We start from the raw sequence: 21,684 nt of genomic DNA on the forward strand, positions 1-21,684 counted from the left end.
AGACCTGAGCACAGCATTGACAGTGCCACTTCTTTCACTGCTAGGCCACCAGGGAACTCCAGAATGTTTTTTAAAGACTGCAGACTAAGACTCTCCCGTAACTCCTATTATTGGACTTTAATTTAAAAGGCATTCAGTTTTTCACCATTAAACATAAAGTTGGCATCACCATATTTGGAACTAAATTTTAATTATTTCCTTAGGATAGGACTGGAATTACTGGTCAGAGGATGTGTATATTGTTATGTCTATCTGAATGGCTCTTTGCTCCGGCCCAGAGTTTTTGAGAGTGCTGGTTTTTCTAGACCAGTGTTTCTCAACTGTGGCTGCACTGTAGAATCATTTGGGGGCACTTTAAAAAGCAGCGATGCCTGGGTGCAGCTCTGAGATTCTAGTTTTGAGAATCTGATGTGTGACTAGGATTTTTAGTTTTTTTTTTGTTTTTTTTTTTTGTCTTTTGTCTTTTGTCTTTTTAGGGCCTCATCTGCGGCATATGGAAGTTCCCAGGCTAGGGGTCTAATCAGAGCTACAGCTGCCTGCCTACACCACAGCCACAGCAAAGCCAGATCTGAGCCACATCTGTGACCTACACCACAGCTCACGGCAATGTTGGATCCTTAACCCACTGAGCGAGGCCAGGGATTAAACCCACAACCTCATGGTTCCTCGTCGGGTTCATTTCTGCTGTGCCGTGACAGGAGTTCCTAGGATTTGTAGTTTTTAAAGACTCCTCGGGGAGTTCCTGTTGTGGCTCAGTGGGTTAAGAACCCAACATAGTGTCCATGAGGATGTGGGTTCAATCCCTGGCCTCGCTCTTTGGGTTAAGGACCCAGCATTGCCTGGCACAAGCTGCAGTGTAGGTCACAGATGCAGCTTGGATCTCATATGGCTGTGGTGTAGGCTGGCAGCTGCAGCTCTGATTGGACTCCTAGCCTGGGAACTTCCCTATGTCATGGGTGCAGTGCCCCCCCCCAAAAAAAAAAGAAAAGAAAAAACAGGTGGGCGCCTCAAGAAGTTTTGATGTGCAGCCAATTTGATAAGTGACAGTTGTGTGTCATTAATTTAATTATGCTTTTCTTCTGAAATTGTTTCAGGCACTCAGATTTGGGAGACGTGGCCCCAGAAATAAAAGCCTCCGAGAGACGAACAGCTGTGGCCATTGCAGGTAACGTGGGGCTTGGGCTGCTCTGATGAAGACCTGCTTCTTCTGTCCCACTGGGATTCTGGATTCCAACACCACTGGGGCTATAGGTCATGGATCTCAAAAATGAATATTTCTCTCTTACAAGAAGTCCACTTAAGGGTCTTTTAAGCTTCCCTCGTATGTTCAAAATAAGATGCAGTTTTTACAAGGTGATTGCCACACAGCTTACCTGGAACCCATCACTCCGCTTTGAGTACATTGTCGTTCCTGCCATCCTGAGTTGGGTTCAGCATGACTGTCTCGCTTCTAAACTGGGCACATCAGAGCATGAAAGGTGTGTTTTGTTGGGACCAGTGGTTTAAATTGGGGCTGTCCCTAAAAGACTGGGGCTTGTAGTCTTCCTGGTCATCGTCCACAGAAGCTGGTTCTTCTTCCTCTGGGAACTTGGGGGTGCGACTATAGTTGCCCCTTGTGGCTTCAACTTTAAAGTGTGGTGGCCACACTCTAGACGTCTTAATTTCTCTTCATAACTTATTTTTGGATCTGTCTTTCATTACGCTTCTCAAAATGAATATGTTCAATCGGATATTAAAAGTGTTATGTAAAAATAACCCCACAAAAATATGCAAATAAGTCCGGGTTAATTCAATTTTATTTTATTCATCCAAACATGTATTTACTGTTTACCGTGTGCTGGCCTTGTCAGCACCGTGAATATAGGGAACAGTAGTGAATGAAACGGCCCCAAATCCTATTCTTCATGGAATTTAAAATTCTGGCAAGTAGGCACTGTGGGAGGTCATAGCCAGTCAAGGCTTAGAGCACATTTGGGACCAAGAAGTAATTGCCCGAAGCTCTTCTACTTCTCAAGATCTAGGATTGTGCTGCTTAACACAGTGGCCACTCGGCATACAATTTAAAATCAAGCAAAATTAAAAACGCAGTCCCGCAGTCCCGGTAGCCCTGTTTGAAGTGCTCAGTGGCCACACAGCCAGTGGCTGCATGTTCACCAGTGCAGCTGGAGAGCATTTGCTTCATCACAAGTCATGTCAGAGGGCGTTGCTTTAGAAAACCAGGAAAGAAAACAAGGGGGGGGCGAGGAAAAGGAATGACTTTGCTGGCCTATTGGTAGCTAGGTCGCCCTATTTAATTTTCTACAACAGCCTCATCAGATAGTTATTATCAGTCCTTTGCTTCATTTGGGGAATCTGAGGCTCAGAGACCTTCTGGTCTTTCCCCCAAGTTCTATCTCTATGTGTCTCTATAGTGAATAAGCCTTCTGTAATTATTTTTTTTAAATTTCTGGAATTCCCATTGTGGCTCAGCAGTAATAAACCCGGCTAGTATCCATGGGGATGTGGGTTTGATTCCCAGCCTTTCTCAGTGGGTTAAGGATCCACTGTTGCTGTGGCTGTGCTGTAGGCCAGCAGCTGCAGCTCCAAATAGACCCTAGCCTGGGAACCTCCATATGCGGTGGGTGTGGATAGACCAAACTAACTAACTAACTAACTAAATAAATAAACATTTTCCTTCCCGAGGTAGATGAATTCCTTCAGCATATATTTCATTTTTAAGACTTCAAGCAAGATCTTCAACCTATAAGATTAAAAAAACTGTATTGAGGTGTACTATACCTACAGAAAAGTGCCCATATTACAAGTACATAGCTTGGTAAAGTTTCACAAACATGAACTGACCCATGTTAACCAGCATCCAGAAGAAGCCAGACAGAAACGGAACCTAAGCAGCCCACCTTGTAACCACTGTCCACCCTGCCTCTGCCAGGGGTAACCACTCTCCAGATTTTTTCCAAAAGCATAGATGAGTTGTTCCTGGTTTGTGCTTTATATGTTCATCCTATAGAATCTATTTGCCTTAACTCAACTCTGAGGACTCTTAAGTACTTCATAACCCATTCCTTAAAACTTTCTTTAAAAATCATTAAAGAGGATTCTGGGATATGACACAACAGGAAGCACTGAGAATCCTTCTCCCCCCCACCCCCCAACCATAGTGGCCCAGGCAGAATCTGTCTGATGTAATTATTCTGGAACTCTGGAGTCTGTTGAAGAATTGTAACTTTCAGGGGAAGAATCAGAGGGCAAATTGCAGTTAATTTTAGACAGTTTCAGCTCCTAATACAGTTAAGTGGCAGGCAGCTATGCATATGATCTTGGAGCAGCTTGGCACAGCTTGTAGGGACCAGGGTTGGTCAGTTGATCCCTGTCCTCCAAATATCAGGTATCTGTGCTCTGATTGCTGCTTCTGATCATAAACAAAAAGGGGGACAGCAACTGTTACTTCTCCAAACATTGTAGCAAGTCCCTCCCCCTCCCGCTGAAGTGATTTACAGGAGAATTAAAAGGCCAAGCACTCCCCTCTATCATTTTTGCTTTTTCCTCCCTTGTGAGCCACACATAAAAGACTAGAACACTCAAAAACAACTGCATATATGGGGAAAATTAGAAAGTGACTGTGCATTCCTAAGAAAATGCTCAGAAAAGACCAGAGAAGACCTTAAGTTTATACCTTAGGCTGATCCTAGGCACAGAGACAGCCTACAACAATCAAAATGAAATAAACAGACCAAAAAAAATAACAACAGCAAACCCTGGGGAAGGGGGAAGAATCTGATTTCCAGAGTTACCATATTACTAGATTCAAAGATTTGCAGCAAAACCATCATAGGGCATACAAAGAAATAGGAAATTGTAGCCCTTCAGAGGAAAAAAATGTATCAACAAAATCTGTCCCTGAAAAGATGGTGGAGGCCAGAAGATGGTGAGCAGATACATTCAAAGTGCCTCAAGAAAAAACAAAAAACCTGTCAACGGAGATTCATGTATCCAGCAAAGCTGTCCTTCAAAAGGGAGGGAGGAATCCAGACATGCCCAGATGAACAAAAGCTGAGGAGTTTGTGACCACTAGACAGTAACCCAAAGATGTATGCAGAAATAAAGATCTCAGTAGATACACAGGCAGTTATAATAGCTAGTTTTATTGTAGCACTGTTTTGTTTTGTTTTTTTTGTCTTTTCTAGGGCCACACCCACAGCATATGGAGGTTCCCAGGCTAGGGGTCTAATTGGAGCTGTAGCTGCTAGCCTATACCACAGCCACAGCAACATGGGATCCGAGCAGCGTCTGCGACCTACACCACAGCTCACAGCAATGCCAGACCCTTAACCCACTGAGCGAGGCCAGGGATCGAACCCACAACCTCTTGGTTCCTAGTTGGATTCGTTAACCACTGAGCCACAACGGGAACTCCTGTAGCACTGGTTTGTAGCTGCTCTTTGTTTTCTACATGATTTAAGTATTTAAAGTATTTAAAGAAAAAATTAATATAATAGCTCGTATTACTGTAACTTTGGTTTATAACTCCAAATCTTGTTCTGTAGGTAATTTGAGACTGATTCATTTCAAGAATTATTAGTTTATGTTTGAGGCACATATTTTGTGACATCAGCAACCAAAGGAAGTGGGAACAGAGTATAAAGGAGCAGAGTTTTTATATGTTATTGAAGTGAAGCTGCTATAAATTCAAATTAGAATGTTACAGTGTTAGGACACTAATGTAATCCCAAGGCAACCACAAAGAAAACTCTAGAATATACACAAAAGGAATTCCAGGAGGAATTTAAACGCTTCACTACCAAAAATGAGCTAAACACAAAAGAGAGGAATGTAGGGAATGAGGGACAAAAAAGCTATAGGCCTACAGTAAACACAGCATAAGGACAGAAATAAGTGCCTCCTTATCAGTAATTACTTTAAATATAAATGGATTACACCCTCTAATCTCAAAAGACAGAGACTGGCAGAACAGCTTAAAAACATATGATCTAACTACATGTTGTCTATGAGAGACACACTTGAGACCCAAAGACACAAACTATTTTTGAGAGAGTGAAAGGATGGAGGAAGACATTACATGCAAATAGTAACCAGAATAGGATGGGACTGGCTATACTAATTTCAAATTAAATAGGCTTTAAATCATAAGCAGTTACAAGAGACAGAGAAGGACATTACATGCTAGCAAATGCTTCAGTACAGCAAGAAGACGGAACAGTTACAAGCATTTGTGCACCTCATGTCAGACCATCTAAATATGTGAAGTCCAAACTGAGAGAATTGAAGGGAAACACAGACTGTTCTACAATCATGGTTGCAGAATCCAGTACCTCACTCAGAGTAATGGGTAGAACAACTAGACGGAAGATAAGTGAAATACAGGACTTCAGCAGTACAGTAAACCAGGTACATCGAACACACACACACACACACACAACATGGCACCTGACAGCAACAGCATACACACTCTCCTCAAGTGCACGTGGAACATTCTCCTGGAGAGGTCATAGATACGGCCACAGATTAAATCTCTGTGGTTTTAAAAAGATGGATCGGTGTTCCTGCAGTGGTACAGTGGGTTAAAAAGCTGATTGCAGGGGCTCAGGTTGCTGCAGAGGCATGGGTTTGATCCCGGGCCCAGCACAGTGGGTTAAAGAATCTAGCATTGCCTCAGCTGCAGCTCGGATTCATCCCTGGCCCAGAAACGTCCGTATGCCTTGGGTACACCATTAAAAAAAAAAAAAAAAAAAAAAAAAATCCCAAAGAATATCTTCTCTGACCACAATGGGATGAAGTTAGAAATCAATAACTTACACTGGAAAATTCACAAAATTGTGGAAATCAAACATCCTTTTAAACAACCAATAGATCACAGAAGAAATCACAAGGAATTCAGGAAATAGTTTAAAGATGAATGAGAATGAGTACACAACATATTAACACGTGTGGGATGCATCCAAGGTGGTTCTAAGGGGGGAATTTATAAATGCGTACCTTAAAAACAAGAACCATCTCATATAAACAGCCTCACTTTACAATCTAAGGAACTAGGGAAAGAAGAACAAACTAAATGCAAAGCTAACAGAAGGAAGGAATAGTAAAGAGAAGAGCAGCGATCAATGAAATATCAAATAGAAAAATAATAGAGCAAATTGGTGACCCAAAAAGTTGGTTCTTCAGAAAGATCAACAAAATTGACAAACCTATAATTAGGTGGACTAAGAAAAAAAATAGAGAAGACTTGGGTTACTAAAATCAGAAATGAAAGTGGGAACGTCACTGCTGACTCAATAGAAATAAAAAGGAGAGTGCTGTGAACAATGGTATGTCCCCAAACTGGGCAAACCTAGGTGAAATAGATTCTTTTTTTTTTTTTTTTTTTAGGGCTACACCCTCAGCACATGGAGGTTCCCAGGCAAGGGGTCGAATCAGAGCTGTAGCTGCCAGCCTACACCACAGCTACAGCAACTCGGGATCCGAGCTGCTTCTGCGACCTACACCACAGCTCATGGAAACGCCAGATCCTTAACCTACTAAGCAAGGCCAGGGATCAAACCTGCATTCTCATGGATGCTAGTCAGATTCGTTAACCACTGAGCCATGACAGGAACTCTGACAAATTCTTAAAAACACAAAACCTACAAAGAAATAGAAAAGCTGATTGACCTTACCTATTAAAATTAAGTCTCAAAGAAATAGGAAGTCTGAATAGACCTTACCTACCAGGACTAAATCACAAAGCAATAGAAAATTTGAATAGACTTATAAATAGTAAGGAGAATCAGTAATAGTTTTTTTTTATTTTTAAAATTTTTATTTATTTCTTTATCATAAATAGTAATAGTTTTTTGTTTTTTGTTTTTTTTAAAAAACTTCCAACAAAGAGCCCTATTCCTGATCTTCTTTGCTGAATTCTACCAAACAATTAAAGAAGAACTAAAAAAAAAAAAAAAAAAAAAAAAAGAGTTTCTGTTGTAGCTCAGCAGGTTAAGAACCCAACTAGTATCCATGAGGATGCAGTTCGATCCCTGCCCTTGCTCAGTGGATTAAGGATCCTGTGTTGCCAAAAGCTGTGGTGAAGGTTGCAGATGTGGCTTGGATCTGGTGTTGCCGCAGCTGTAATATAGGCTGGCAGCTGCAGCTATGATTTGATCCCTAGCCTGGGAACTTCTTCATACTGCAGGTGTGGCCCTAAAAAGAAAAACAAAAAAAAGAAGAACTAACACCAACCCTTTTTAATCTTTTCCAAAAAATTGCAGAGAGGGAATTCTAACTCATTCTTAAGGCCAGCATAATCCTGAAACCAAAGCCAGACAAAGACGTTACAAGTAAATAAAACTACAGAGCAGAGTTCCCATTGTGGCTCAGGGGAAACAAACTCAACTAGTATTCATGAGGACTCAGGTTCGATTCCTGGCCTCCTTCAGTGGGTGAAGGATCCTGAGGTGCTGTGAGCTATGGTGTAGGTCACAGATGTGGCTTGGATCTGGCATTGCTGTGGCTGTGGTGTTGGCCAGCTGCTGTAGCTCCAATTCAACTCGACCCCTAGCCTGGGAACTTCCATATGCTACAGGTGCATCCCTAAAAAAAAAAAGAAGAAAAAAAAAAAAAAAAACTACCGACCAATATCCATTATGAACATTGATGTAAAAATTCTCAACAAAACGCTAATATTCAAACAGAATTCAGCCATGAATTAAAAGAATGATACCCTATGACTAAGTGGGATTTATTCCTGGAGGGTAAGGATGATTTAATGTATGAAATATAGGTCACTGCCATCCACCACATCAACCAGATGGAAGGTGGAAAAATAATAATCTTCTCAACTGATGCAGAACAAGCTTTCGACAAAAGTCACTGCCCTTTCCTGATTAAAAAACAAACCAACCAACCAACCACTCAACAAAGTAGGAAGAGACCAGAAACTACTTTCATATAATTAAAGCCATATATGAACAACCCACAACAAATATTAATGGTGAAAACTGAAAGCTTTTCCTCCAAGATCAGAAACAAGAGAAGGATGCCTGCTTTCACCACTTCTACTCTACCTGGTACTAGGAGTTCTAACCAGAGCAAAGAGGAAATAAAAGTTATCCACATTGGAGAGGAAGAAGTAAAATTATCTTTGCAGATGATATGATCTTAGATGTAGAAAGTCCTAAAGATCCACACACCAAAAAAAAGCTATTAGAACTACTAAATGAATTATTGGTTCTAGTGATTATAAGTAGCGGGATATACACACAGCACACAAAAATCAATTGTGCTTCTTTACCAAAAATGAACAGTCTCCAAAGGAAATTGCAAAGATACTTCCATTTACAATAGCATCCAAGAGAATAAAATACTTAGGAATTAGCTTAACCAAGGAGGTAAAAGACTTGCACAGTAAAATTACAGAGCATTTTTGAAAGAAATCAAAGCAGACATCAGTAAGTGGAAACAGATGCCAAGTTCATGGATTAGAAGACTTAATATTGTTTGTTACATTGAGGAATAGTTGATTTACAATATATAAATTTCAGCCATACCACAGTGATTCACAATTTTTATAATTATAAAATATTGGCTCTGTCACCTGTGTGGTACAATATATTCTCTTTGCTTATTTATTTTAAACATAGTAGTTGGTTCATCTTAATCCCACACTCCTATTTTGCCCCACCTTCCCTGAATTTAATGTTGTTAAAATGTCAGTATTACCCCAAGCGATCTACGGATTCAGCGCAATTCCTATCAAGCACCCAATGACATTTTTTGCAAAAAGATAAAAGCCCACTCTAAATTTCATATGAAATGTGACTAGCCAGCGCATGGCCAAAACGATCTGGAAAAAAAACAAACGAGAGGCTCCCACGTCCTAATTTCAAAACCTACTCCAAAGCTACAGAAATCAAAATGATGTGACATTGACATAAAGACAGACAGACTGTATAGACAAATGGAATAGAATAGAAAGCCCAGAAACAAATCTCTGTACAGTGAAGTGATTTTGACAAGGGTGCCAAGACCATGCAGTGGGTAAAGAAGTCTCTTCAACAAATAGTGCTGGAAAAACTGGGTATTCTCTTGCAAGAGACTGAAGTTGGACTCTTACCTAAAACTGTATGAAAACGTTAACTCAAAATGGATCAATGTAATCCTAAATTAAAATTACCATTAAACTTGATCTTAGAAAAAAACATTGGATAAGAGCTTTATGGATTTGCATTTGGCTATAATTTCTCTTTTTTTTTGTCTTTTTGCCATTTCTTGGGCAGTTCCCGCAGCATATGGAGGTTCCCAGGCTAGGGGTCGAATCGGAGCTGTAGCCACTGGCCTACACCAGAGCCACAGCAACGTGGGATCCAAGCTGCGTCTGTGACCTACACCACAGCTCACGGCAACGCCGGATCCTTAACCCACTGAGCAAGGGCAGGGATCGAACCCGCAACCTCATGGTTTCTAGTCGGATTCGTTAACCACTGCGCCACGATGGGAACTCCAAATTTGGCTATAATTTCTTAGATATGACACAAAAGGCTTCTCCATCAAAGGAGAAAATACGCAAAAGAAAAATATATAATTTTCATGAAAATTAAAAAATGTTGTGCATCCAGAAACAATGTTGGGAGTTTCCTCTGTGGTGCAGCAGGTTAAATATCTAACATTGTCTCTGAGGTGGCGCGGGTTTGATCCCTGCCTGGCCCAGTGGGTTAAGGGTCCAGTGTTGCCACAGCTGTGGCATAGGTCGCAGCTGAAGCTCAGATTTGACCCCTGGCCTGGGAACTTCCATGTGCCACAGGTGGAGCCAAAAAGGAAAAGGAAAAAAAAAAAAAAAAAAAAAAGAGCTCCTTCTTAACAGTAATAGCCCCAACGTGTCAGATATCTCAAGTGTTCATTTAGTGCCCAATAACCAATATTCCAAAATTTGGTGAAAAAATCCACAGTGTGAATACTGGCGAGTATAATAATTGAGGCAGGGGCAAAAGGTCATTTAGTTTGATGGGTGAAAATGGTTTTCATTGTCCCACTTAGAGTTCACTGCATCCCCCCTGGGCTGGAGGCCATGCCTGTCCCATCGTGACCACCAGGAAATTTAGTGGCGACCAAGGCCCACAGTGTCGTGCTGGCCTCCTGTATTTGCTGCTGACGGGTGTCCCTGTCTGAAGTCCTGCTGCCTCCTCCTCTGTGTTGCTACAGCTGTGGCGCGAGTTGCAGCTGCGGCTCAGATTTTTTCCCCTGGCTGGGGGACTTCCATGTGCCGTGGGTGTGGCCAAAAAGAAAAAAAAAAAAGTCAAAACAATAAAAATATGTGCAGAGAAGTCTTGTTCCCACCCTCCCACTTCTGCAAGCATAGCTATAGAATTTGAAGGTCATTTTTCCCAATGTAAATATCTGGAGAGCACTAAATGAAATAATTCACTAATTAAAATGAGTGTTGACGAATATATCAGGCTGTTAGAGACTTTGAACAAGTAACAGTTTCCTGGTAAGTTATAACTGCTCCTCCCTCGATGCCCTCCCCCCATGTGTGTGCCATACTTTAACAAAAAGTCTTTATGATAGAATAAAAATAAAGTTTGTGGGAGGTCATCTTGAAATGGAACCAAAGAATTTGTATCAGTTTATATTTTCAGTGGTTTCTAAAAGATCACTCTATACAAGTTTCATGAAGTTTATTTGTATGTTATTTTCACAACATTTTGTGGGGAATATATTCTAGAGCAAATCATTCTGTGGCGCGTAGCTGTTACTACTTGGTGTCACATTCGGGGTTGTAAACAAATGAAATTTAATAGGAAAAACTGAAGGGGACAGTCGCACTTAAACACTAGCTATGGTATCTTCCCTTAGACTTGCTCATGAAACTGACTGCGTGTGTGTTTTCTTCCAGATTTGGAATGGAGAGAGATGGCAGGAGATGACTGCGAGTTTCATTATGGAGGTAGAACCCCCGGGGCTGGGGAAAGAGAAGGGGACTCCGGGCAAACTGACAGCTCACTGGGATTTTATATTTTGGACAATTGGGAGAAGTCTCTGTCTTCATCAGAGAGAGAGAGCGAGTTCTTAATTTAGCTTAAGTTCATTTGTGTCACTTCCAGCTGACTTGCCTGACGCTTCCTTTTCCTTGGCTTTTTCAGATGGTACGAACGAGGCTCAGGAGAGTGACTTTCCAACAGGTATGTTTCTTCTCTCTGTTGCTTCCCTCTGCACTCACTCCCTCTCCTACTGAAGCGGGCAGCCCTCTCGGCAGCTGATCCCAACACCTGACTGCATCAAAAATCACTGCCAGCCCATTAACCCTCTATGTGCCATTAATCAGACAACTCCCTGGGGAGCCGTTACCGTATAGCGTCAACATAGTGAGTTTGCCTCTTTGGAGGTAAAGGCCAGAAATCTTATTTTTAACAAGTTTCCAAAGTGATTCTAAAGCGCATCCAAGTTTGGGAATCATTCGCCAGATCCAGTGGTTTCGTTTATAGTTCTGCCCAGGGTCGCGGACTGGGTATGAGTGCACATGTAAATAGGTCTGTTTGTTCTGGCTTTTCCCTGTTGCACTTAGCTACCACGCGACTCTAAAACAGTTGTTCTAGGCCCGGGTACGTAAAAATAACGTCCCTGGTTTCATTCAGGCAACGCTCAGGAAGTTATTCAGATGATGGATCTGTCTCACTAATGTCTCTCCCCATACAGTTCTTTTGTTTCTGCAGCAAGTTTGCCAGCTCCTGTTCTCCCAGGGGGCCGGCCCAGCCCCATGGCCCCTAGACCCTCTGAGCCCCTGTGGAGGGTAGAGTTTCTGAGGAGAGACACTAGGCAGCAAGGGGACCCCCACAGGGGAGTGGGACACCTCGCTTCCTGTGCTTTGCATCCTGCTGATCCGCCAGGAGTGGTCCTGAACCCACCACGTGACCTCCACGGAAACAAGAAGAGGGCTGCTCACCTGCCCTTCCTTCTGTGATTTCTGTCAGCATCTCAGGTGGCATCACAGCCACATAGGTTCCTCTTTTGAGAAAAGGATGGAGAGAATCCTGGAGCGCAGCAGCATTTGTATTTATTTATGTGGTTCATATATTTAACATTTAAAGCTGACTCATGACAGGGAGTAAATTACATGCGGTGGAAGCTGGAAAGATGCCATGACCATGGCCAAGACCAGGGATGTGGATGAAAACTTTGCAGGTGGCCTTACTGTCCTGAGCATCGAGTCCCTGTAAGGCTTCAGTCGTGTTGGGTGTTAACGGTTGACAGTCTCAACAAATAAGTACAGTCTTACAGTAAATCTCTACCAAATTCTTTAATGTAGTGAAAACTTAAAACCGTATTACTGGCTTCAGGTTTGCAGGCGTTATTTATCTCTGATTTCTGTCACTCCGTACCCGGCAGTAACTCCCTTTTTCCTTTACACATTTTCCAGCCGTGTGTCGAGAGACAAGAACATTAACTAGAAAATCAAAGTGCCCCAGGGACTGTGTCCCCTGTGGGACATTCCTGGTGACGGTGTGAGGGAATCCGCCCCTGGGCCCAGAGGGTGGGGCCCGAGGCACAGGAGTATCTTAGAGGAAGCAGGGGGTGGGCAGAGAGTGGGGCCTGTGCTCACATGCAGGGTGCGTGGCTGCTCACTCCAGCCCGTTCCACTGGGGTGGGGTGTTGCTAAATCTTGGCGGTTTTGAGAGAAAGCAGACCTTTTTTTCTTAAGCTCAGATCTCCCAAGTCTTAAATGCTGCCCCTGGACGTCCCTCTCTTTCCTCTCTGGCCTGCCTTGGATCTGGGCTGCGTGATGTGAGCGCTGTCTTGGTCCCGGGTGGCTGGGGCAGGGGGGTGCCTGTGTCTTGCCCTGAAGGAGGCCCTCTCCCCCGCTGCCAGGCCGGGCCCGGCCTCCCCGCCTCCAACCTGGGTCCCTGCCACGCGGCCTGAGCGCTCACGTCTTCATTTCTCCCCACAGTGGAGAGGAGCAGACTGCAAGAAATGCTGTCCCTTTTGGGACTAGAGCCATACCAGGTGCAGAAACTCAGCCTGCAGGACGCCTTGCAGATAAGTAGCGACAGCATGAAGAACTGGGCTCCGCAGGCTCCCAGAGACCTGCCCTGGAATTTCCTCAGGAAGCTGCAGGCCCTCAACGCCGAAGCCAGGAGCACCACCATGGTGCTGGACGTGGCCCCGGACACCAGGCCTGTGGAGAAGGAGAGCCAGATGGAGGAGGAGATCATTTTCTGGGACACGGCCGACGACATCTCCGCGGACATCTACTCCTTCTCCGAGCTGCCCACGCCCGACACGCCTGTGAACCCCCTGGACCTCCTCTGCGCCCTGCTGCACTCCTCGGACAGCTTCCTGCAGCAAGAGATCGTGTTCAAAATGTCCCTCTGCCAGTTTGCGCTCCCTCTGGTCTTGCCCGACCCCGAGAACCACTACCACACGTTTCTGCTGTGGGCCATGCGGGGCGCCGTGCGGACGTGGTGGTCGCCGCCCCCGAGGGCGGCGGGCGGCTTCCGAGAGGACAGCCCGGGCCTGTCCCGCGCCCCGGCCTTCGCCTTCGTGCGCATGGAGGTCAGCAGCAACTCCAAGTCCCAGCTGCTCAACGCCATGCTCAGCCCCGGCCACAGGCAGCGCGACTGCTTCTGGCATCGGGACCTGAGCCTGGGCACCAACCCGCGGGAGATCGCCGACGGGCTGGTGGAGATCTCCTGGTTCCTTCCCAGCGGCCGGGAGGACTTGGACATCTTCCCGGAGCCCGTGGCCTTCCTGAACCTGCGGGGCGACATCGGGTCGCACTGGCTGCAGTTTAAGCTCTTGACGGAAGTGGCCTCGGCCGTGTTCATCCTGACCGACAACATCAGCAAGAAGGAGTACAAGCTGCTCTACTCCATGAAGGGCTCGGCCACCAAATACTACTTCATCCTGAGTCCCTACCGCGGCAAGCGCAACACCAACCTGAGGTTTCTCAACAGGCTCATCCCCGTGCTGAAGATGGACCACTCGCACGTGCTGGTGAAGGTCAGCAGCACCGACAGCGCGGGCTTCGTGCGCAGGGTCCGCGCCATCGTGGCGCACGTGACCCGGTCCCCGTGCCGGAGGGTGTCCGTGGAGGACATGGCGCACGCGGCCCGCAAGCTGGGGCTGAAGGTGGACGAGGACTGCGAGGAGTGCCAGCGGGCCAAGGACCGCATGGAGCGCATCACCAGGAAGATCAAGGACTCGGACGCCTACCGCCGGGACGAGCTGAGGCTGCAGGGGACCCGTGGAGAAAGGCGGCCCAGGTGGAGAAGGAGCTGTGCCAGGTCCAGTGGGCCGGGGACCCTCCCGAGAAGTCCAGGGCCGAGCTGAGGCACCGGCTGCTGGAACTTCGCGCGCAGCAGAACGGCCACGAGCCGGCCTGGGGGCTGCAGGAGTTCATCTCGGGCCTCAGCAGCCCCTCCCTGGGCGAGAAGCAGTACTTCCTGAGGTGGATGGAGTGGGGCCTGGCCAGGGTGGCCCAGCCCCGGCCAAGACAGCCCCCGGAGACGCTGCTGCCCCTGCGACCCAAGCACTGTGCGGCCGTGGACGGCAGCGAGCCCCCCTGGCCCGAGCCCCTGGGCGTGGAGCACTTCCTGCGGGAGATGGGGCAGTTCTACGAGGCCGAGAGCTGCCTCGTGGAGGCAGGGAAGCTGGCAGCGGGTCAGCGGCGGTTCGCCCACTTCCCGGGCTTGGCCTTGGAGCTGCTGCTGAAGGGGCTGCCCCTGGAGCTGATCGACGGGAACACGCTGAGCCCCCCGCTGCGCTGGGTCACCGGGCTGCTGAAGGAGCTGCACGTCCGCCTGGAGAGGAGGGCGCGCCTGGTGGTCCTGTCGGCGCTGGGCGCGCCGGGCACGGGCAAGTCCACCCTCCTCAACACCATGTTCGGGCTGCGGTTCGCCACGGGCGGGGCTCCGGGCCGCGGGGGGCCTGCATGCAGCTCATCACGGTGGCCGAGAGCTTCAGCCAGGACCTGGGCTGTGACCACATCCTGGTGATCGACTCGGGGGGCTTGGTAGGCGGGGTCCTGGCCGAGGCCGGGGAGCGGTTTGAGCGGGAGGCCGCCCTGGCCACGCTGATCATGGGGCTGAGCAACGTCACCGTGGTCAGCCTAGCAGAGACGAGGGACGTCCCGCCGGCGATTCTGCACGCGTTTCTGAGGCTGGAAAAAACGGGGCACATGCCCAACTACCAGTTTGTGTACCAGAACCTGCACGACGTGTCTGTCCCCGGCTCCAGGCCCAGAGAGCGGCGGCAGCTCGGGGATCAGCCGGGTGATGTGAGCAGAGCCACGGCGCAGCTGGAGAGGCAGGGCGATGGGATCCGGACGCTGGCCGACCTGGCCTTTTGCGACCCCGAGAAGCAGCACATCTGGCACATCCCCGGCCTGTGGCACGGAGTGCCTCCCATGGCCGCTGTGAGCTTGGGCTACAGCGAAGCCATCTTCGAGTTGAAGCGATGCCTGCTAGAAAACATCCGGAACGGGCTGTCCAACCAAAACAAAAACATTCAGCAGCTCATTGAGCTGGTAAGACGGCTGTGAGTCCTCGAAGAGACGGCAAGTCCAGCTGCCAGAGGCCTGTTCTGGTGGGGGGCCCGCCCGGAGAGGGGAAGACGGGGTGGGGTCTGGAGCTGCCCGAACAGTGTCAGGAAAGGAAGCCACCTCTCAGACCAGCCCAGGGAGCCCTCGGGAGGGGCGCCGAACAGGCCCCGGGCAGGGGGGTTGGCCTTTCACTCGGCTGCTCTGGAGTGGAGAGTGGCTCCTGACCACCGCGGCCGAGCAGGCGGTACCTGGGAGGGGGTGGGAAGGCGCGCTGAGGAAGCAGAGGGAGGCCTTCCCTCCGCACCGGCGCCCGGATCCTGCCCCCTGAGCAAGTGCCCACTGCGTGCAGGCGCCACTGTGGTTCTGTGTCCCGACAGGCCCGCCCAGGAAGGGTTCCTGCTGGCTCTGTCGCTCCCGGCACTGTTTACACCTCTGCCACGACACAGCACGCGCATCGTCTCACCTGTGCACGTGTCTGCCTCTCCCCTAGACGTGTGAGCTCCCGGAGGCAGGGGCTGCCCCCCCCACCTTGTACCCCAGGGCCCGGCACACTGTAGGCACTTAATAAACGTGTTGAATGAATGAAATTAGTGAACGCACGCATGATAGTAACGGCAGGTTCCTCTCTGTGCCTTAATGGTCTGTTTCCTCCAAGAGGACCCCAGTGGCTGTCGTAGGAGGGCGCCTGCTAGAACAGCTGGGAGGAGTGTCTTTACAAATGCCATCATGCTCCCTCTCCTTAGGTACACATCCATTCTGCAGGCTCTTACTGGAAGACGGAACCAAATCCCTTCCCAGTGGCTCCAAGCTAGCCCCATCACAACCCCGTTTTATGGGTGAGGAAAGGCAGCCTAGAGCCGTCAGGCGCCACAGACCTGCCCTCTGTTCACCCCCAGCCTGGCCCCTCCCTTCATCTCACCTCCATGCCCCGGGGCAGGCCTCCTCCCTGACTTCGTCCAGGGCCCACTTGACAGCATGACTCAGACTGTGGGGCCCCGCCTCTGGGGATTCTCCAGCTGGAATCAGTCTGGGCTGGCCCTTACCAAGGGCCAGGGTCACCACTCTGGGCCTCGGACCCCAGCCTCAGCTGTGCCACTAGTTCTGGGAGTTGCTGCTTAGGCCGCAGGGCGCCTTCCCTCTGTATTTTGCGATTTCAGGGAAGCTTGGCCCCCGGGGGTGACCAGGAGGTTTTGTTCCTTGTATTCCTTCTGCCGACCCCAGCAAGGCAGCCCTCTGGGCGGGACCCTTAAACGGAAGCCCCAGGACACACCCCCTGCTGCTGCCTGAGGTTCAGAATGTTGCCCCCCACTCCCCTTGTGCCAGGAGCCTGGAAGAGCACTGAAACTCAGGAAACCTAATCTTTTGCTAATAAATTTAGGAAAATCTTTTCATTTCTGAAACTCAAAAAGAATTTCTCATCCTCAGGCATTATAAATTTATTTCTTCCTGGATCATTAAATAATACAAATGCTAAGACGTTGGCTCACCTGGAAATACCAAAACCTTTCCTTTCTTTTCCCTAGAGCCATGGAAACGACCCAGTTGCCCCGCTAGCACCGTAGGAATTTCAGCCAGGATACTCCTGGGCCCCAAGTTCAGGCACTGGTAACCTCGCTTACAGTTGCTGAATATCAACTAATTCCTTTAAAAATTGACTCAAGCTATTCCTGAAATCTGAAACAGGGAAGCCAGCTGTAGTGGTTCCCTACCAATCCAGGATTCTTTACTTTGGGTCTATCCATTGTCCAAAGATAAAGTTTAGTCACTAAATTCCTGAAAATTAGGTGTGTGCTTTTTTTTGGAAGGGAGAAGGGAGGAAGAGTTCATAGCTTTCGACAAATTTTCTAAAGGATGCAGGATCCCAAATAGATTAATAACTGCTCAGTGAGCAGGAAAGTTCTTCCACCCATCCCCAGGACCTAAGAAATGGAATCACATCAACAGTTGCCACTGTACTTAAACTGCTGAAAACAGACCGGTCCTAAGGACTCAATGTTAACAGCCCTTGAGTAAGAGGTTGTGCTGGGCAGCCCGGGCAGGACCACCTTGGAGGATGCAGTCAAGCCGCTGAGGAAGTCTGGGGCTGCCCGGGCCGTGTCCATAGGCCACGGCCTCTCTCAGGTGCAGGAACAGGAGAGGAGGCCCTGGAGCTGAGCGATTTTCCCGGAGTCGGTTATGGCACTTTCATCCCTCTTTTTAGGGGTTGATGTGAAATTCCATGACCTGCAAAAGGAGTCCACCTTCAGAGCCTCAAGTCAGTACCACTCTTGTGATTAAACTGCCACCATACCCAGGTCTTGCCTGGTGCCCTGGAGCCCAGAACACTCAGCATCACTCTACCCTGGCCACTCCTGGGTTCACTGCAGCCAGACCTTCGGGGTCTGAGAGGTCCTAGAACTTGCCCCAGGGCTACTGGGCAGTAATGTCCTTGGACCAAGCTTAGCGATGCGATGTGAGGGCCTTGCATCAGGAAGGGTGGATGGGCTGCTCACAGAGGGTCAGTTGCTTTGGTGGAAGCACATTGGTGATCTCGGAGTGAAAGGGCCTGGGAGCCTGAGACTGGGCACGGGGCCCGCCCCTCTCCCTGGAGACTGGAAGTAGCTCCCTGGCACGCGGAGCTGCCAGCCTGCTTCTGAACTCTGTCTTGCTTCCTGCTAATTATGTGGCCCTTGAGCAAAGTCATTCCGCTTCCTTAAGCCTCTGTTCCCCTACTGGCACCTGCTCTGTGGTGAGGGCACAAAAGCTGGCAGTGGAGGAGCTCGTCTGTGCATGCCACAAGCAAGGCGGCTGAAGGTGTGCCCACACCTGATGCACACCCACGAGGCTTGTGCAGAGGAAGCCACCTGCTATATCTGCCTTCTACACCAGCCTCAGAATTCTCACATACGCCAAACAGGAGTCCTCCGGTAAATCCATCAGCGGTCATAGCTTCAAATTAGTTTGCAGCCTTTTCTCCGTCTTAATGGTATAGAGAGCAGTGTCTTTTAATCCACGTTATCTTAGATTTATTGAAACACATTACCTAGCAGAGCTGGTGCTGAGAAATCTGTACCACTGTCAACCTGACCTGGTAGCTCTCCCCAGCTGTGAATTAGCCCAGTAAGGAAAAATCCCTTTTCGTTTTCTGAGTCAGTAATAAAAAAATGATTTTTGCTACAAACTTATCCTGAGTTCCTAAGACTTCAAAAAAATTACATCAGAGCGCAGCCTCATAAGCACCAGTAAGTCGGAACCACAGAAGAGGGCGCCAAGGTGCCCCAGGTCCTGGCTTCTGTGACTTTCTACCCCACGCCCACCGCACCCACACTCCGGACTCTGGTGGGTGCTCGCTCGTGCTCCCGTCTGCCCAGGGCCTCCTTCCTCCCATTTTCGGTCCTGGCGGCCACTTCTTCGGGACAGACTTGGATGGCAGCCCCACCGAAGGGCTGGTGAGGCCCCTGAGCCCCTTACTCGCCCGCCCCTGGGAAGGAAGGGTGTCTAGCCCACCCCTGTGTCCAGATCTAGCACAGCATCTGAGAACCGGGAGTGAGGTCCCAGCGCTGGCACGCGCCAGGCGGCTCCCCTCCGTCTACCCCAAGCCCTGGGGTTCTGACGCCAGCCCAGTCCCGTGTGGGGAGTGGTGTTTTAATTGGTTCCGATATCAGGACACGGCTTCCTGAGCTCGCCAAGGCGTCAGTCAGTAATGACAGCTTGGGACCCCACCCACTGAAGCGACCCTTCCTCCTGGGCCTTGGGTGGGGGGGGTTACAAGGGGGCGGCAGGAGCTCCCATGAAACGAGGAGGTAGAGCCCCTCTGGCTGCCTGCGTGGAAGCGAAGAGGACAATTCAAGACTCTGCTTTAACTTGGTTTCGGTGGTTGTTTGGCTGAATTCCCAGGATGGAGCTTGTGAGAACCTCTGGGATTCTTCTTGGTGAATGCGTTGGTTATTAGAAGAGAACAAATTACCAAGAATAATGTAAAAACCATAGGGTTACAAAATGTAGACATGCTGGCAGCAGTTCTAAATTAGAATCAATCAGTCTTGGGAGTTCCTGCCGTGGCTCAGCGGTTAACGAACCTGACTAGCATCCATGAGGACACAGGTTTGATCCCTGCCTCACTCAGTGGGTTAAGGATCCGGTGTTGACATGACCTGTGGTGTGGTTGCATACGCAGCTCGGATCCTGAGTTGCTATGGCTGTTGTAGGCCGGCAGCTACAGCTCTGATTTGACCCCAGCCTGGGAACTTCCATATGCTGTGGGTGTGGCCCTAAAAAGACCAAAAGAAAAAAGAGCCAGTCTTGCGAAGACTGGCATTGTCTTGGCAAACCCCATGGCCCACGGGAAGGCAGGCGTCTCTGGCTAGGGCACCTCTCTCTGAGGTTGGTTTCTGGTGCATTCCAGGAAGCAAACATCTTGCTTCAGGCTCGACTGGCGTTCTGCAGGTCCACGTAGGCCCAGTTTCCCTCTCACAGTGTCACCCCACAGCCTGGCCAAGGCTCTGTCCTCTGATACAGCTGAGCCCGCGTTCTGCACTGGACCCACTGGACCCACTGGACAGAACGCCTTCCAAAAAAATCCAGATCACACAATGCCCTGCCTTTGTCCTGGGGGCCGGGTCTCCTCAGGGTAGGAGCTGCGAGGGTCTTGCAGGTCCGGGGGTAGAAAAGGGTTGTGAGGACAGACCAACAGCCCTTTCCTGCAAAGGGGTCTCTACAGAGCGGGTCTGGGGGTCTCCCACAGAAACCTGGAGTTCACGGCAGATTCTCAGCCTTGGCTGCAAACTGGCATCATCTGAGGAGCACTTGGGTGTCACCCCCGCCCAGTACTGTCCTGGAGGTGCGGGACCCAAAGAACTCTAAGGTGAAGCTGGGGCTGGGGCAGGGGGAGAACTGCTGCTCTAAGAGCATGAAAGTGAGGCTGGATCCTCAGTATGGAGCAGCCAATCTAGGATCAAGGGCGGCAGTCTGTGCCCAACCACAGAGACACAGGCTTTCCCCACATCCTACCTGGTCCTGAACACTCACACCCACCCAGTGCTGCAGGGGAGTCCCAGGAAGAACAAGCAGGCTTGCTACCGCGTGCTGGTTCTGTAACCCCAGGGGAGTCTCCGAGCCTCCACCTTCAGATCCGCACAACTGGGATAATACTGCCTCCTTTACAGGCCTGATGGGAGAAGGACGGGGTATCAACATACTAACAAATGGAAATTACAGAAAAATAAAGGGCCTAAAAAACCATTCCAGTGGTGATTTAAAACAATGTAACGGTTCATAGTAATGTATTAAAAATGTCATTTTAAGTTGTTTATATCATACACACACATTCCCATGACCTGCTACCCCAGACTGGCCACTGCTTCCCATCAAGGAACCAGCTGAAACCCTTTTTTGCAGAGGGTAAAACAAAGCATAAAACAGAGTATAAAACACAGAAAATATATAAAAAGCCACGAAAGATCTAGATTAGTCTAGAATTCCTGGGAGACACCCGAGGCATAAGGAAGAGCGGCAAAGCCTGAACACCCGGCACCGTTGCTCCGGCTCAGCTGAAGAGCACTGGTCCTCCAGTGCAGGGTCAGGCCGCCCTCGCCTGACGGAGAAGCGGCCTCTGCTCCTGTCCCCTGGTGACGGTGCTGTTCCAGCGAGGGCTCGTGAACGCTCAGTAACTGGTTCATCTCCCCAGGAGGAGGTAGATATCAGAGACTATTCTTTAAACACACACACACACACACACACACACACACACACACACATATTTATCAGCTGCTTTTTGCTCCATCAGTGATTTTACAATGTGATTTTCACAACAACCCATCACTGTCTCCTTTTTATAGATGAGAGAAACTGGGGCTCAGGAAGGTCTGTTCGCTTGCCCAGACTGCACAGCCAGGAAGCAGTAATTCAGACGTCAAGACCCCATGTTCCTCACTGCTTTGCAGTAGATTTACAATATTTATCATCCAACTTTATGGAAACTTTAAAAAAACACTATCAGCTTAAAAGGGTCCTTCAGTTAAAGTTGAAAAGTTCTTGGAAACTCCCATTGTGGTGGAGCCAAACGAATCTGACTGGTATCCATGAGGATTTGGGTTCAATTCCTCGCCTTGTTCAGTGGGTCGGGGATTTGGCATTGCTGTGAGCTGTGGTGTGGGTCGAAGATGTGCCTTGGATCCCATGTT

General features: G+C 48.7%; 1 protein-coding gene across 1 annotated transcript in view; it reads left to right on the forward strand.

Annotated features, from left to right (window-relative positions):
- LOC100525140 (up-regulator of cell proliferation) overlaps window positions 1–18,680 on the forward strand; it is a 36,538-nt gene extending 17,858 nt beyond the window's left edge. Inside the window, 6 exon segments of the mRNA XM_021079349.1 lie at window positions 1,095–1,165; window positions 10,883–10,933; window positions 11,130–11,168; window positions 12,932–14,215; window positions 14,218–14,886; window positions 14,889–18,680. Of these exon segments, the coding sequence (XP_020935008.1) occupies window positions 1,095–1,165; window positions 10,883–10,933; window positions 11,130–11,168; window positions 12,932–14,215; window positions 14,218–14,886; window positions 14,889–15,523 (2,749 nt within the window). The 3' untranslated portion in view covers window positions 15,524–18,680.

This window comes from Sus scrofa, chromosome 18, assembly GCF_000003025.6.
Source record: "Sus scrofa isolate TJ Tabasco breed Duroc chromosome 18, Sscrofa11.1, whole genome shotgun sequence".
In the NCBI taxonomy this organism is placed as follows: Eukaryota; Metazoa; Chordata; class Mammalia; order Artiodactyla; family Suidae; genus Sus; species Sus scrofa.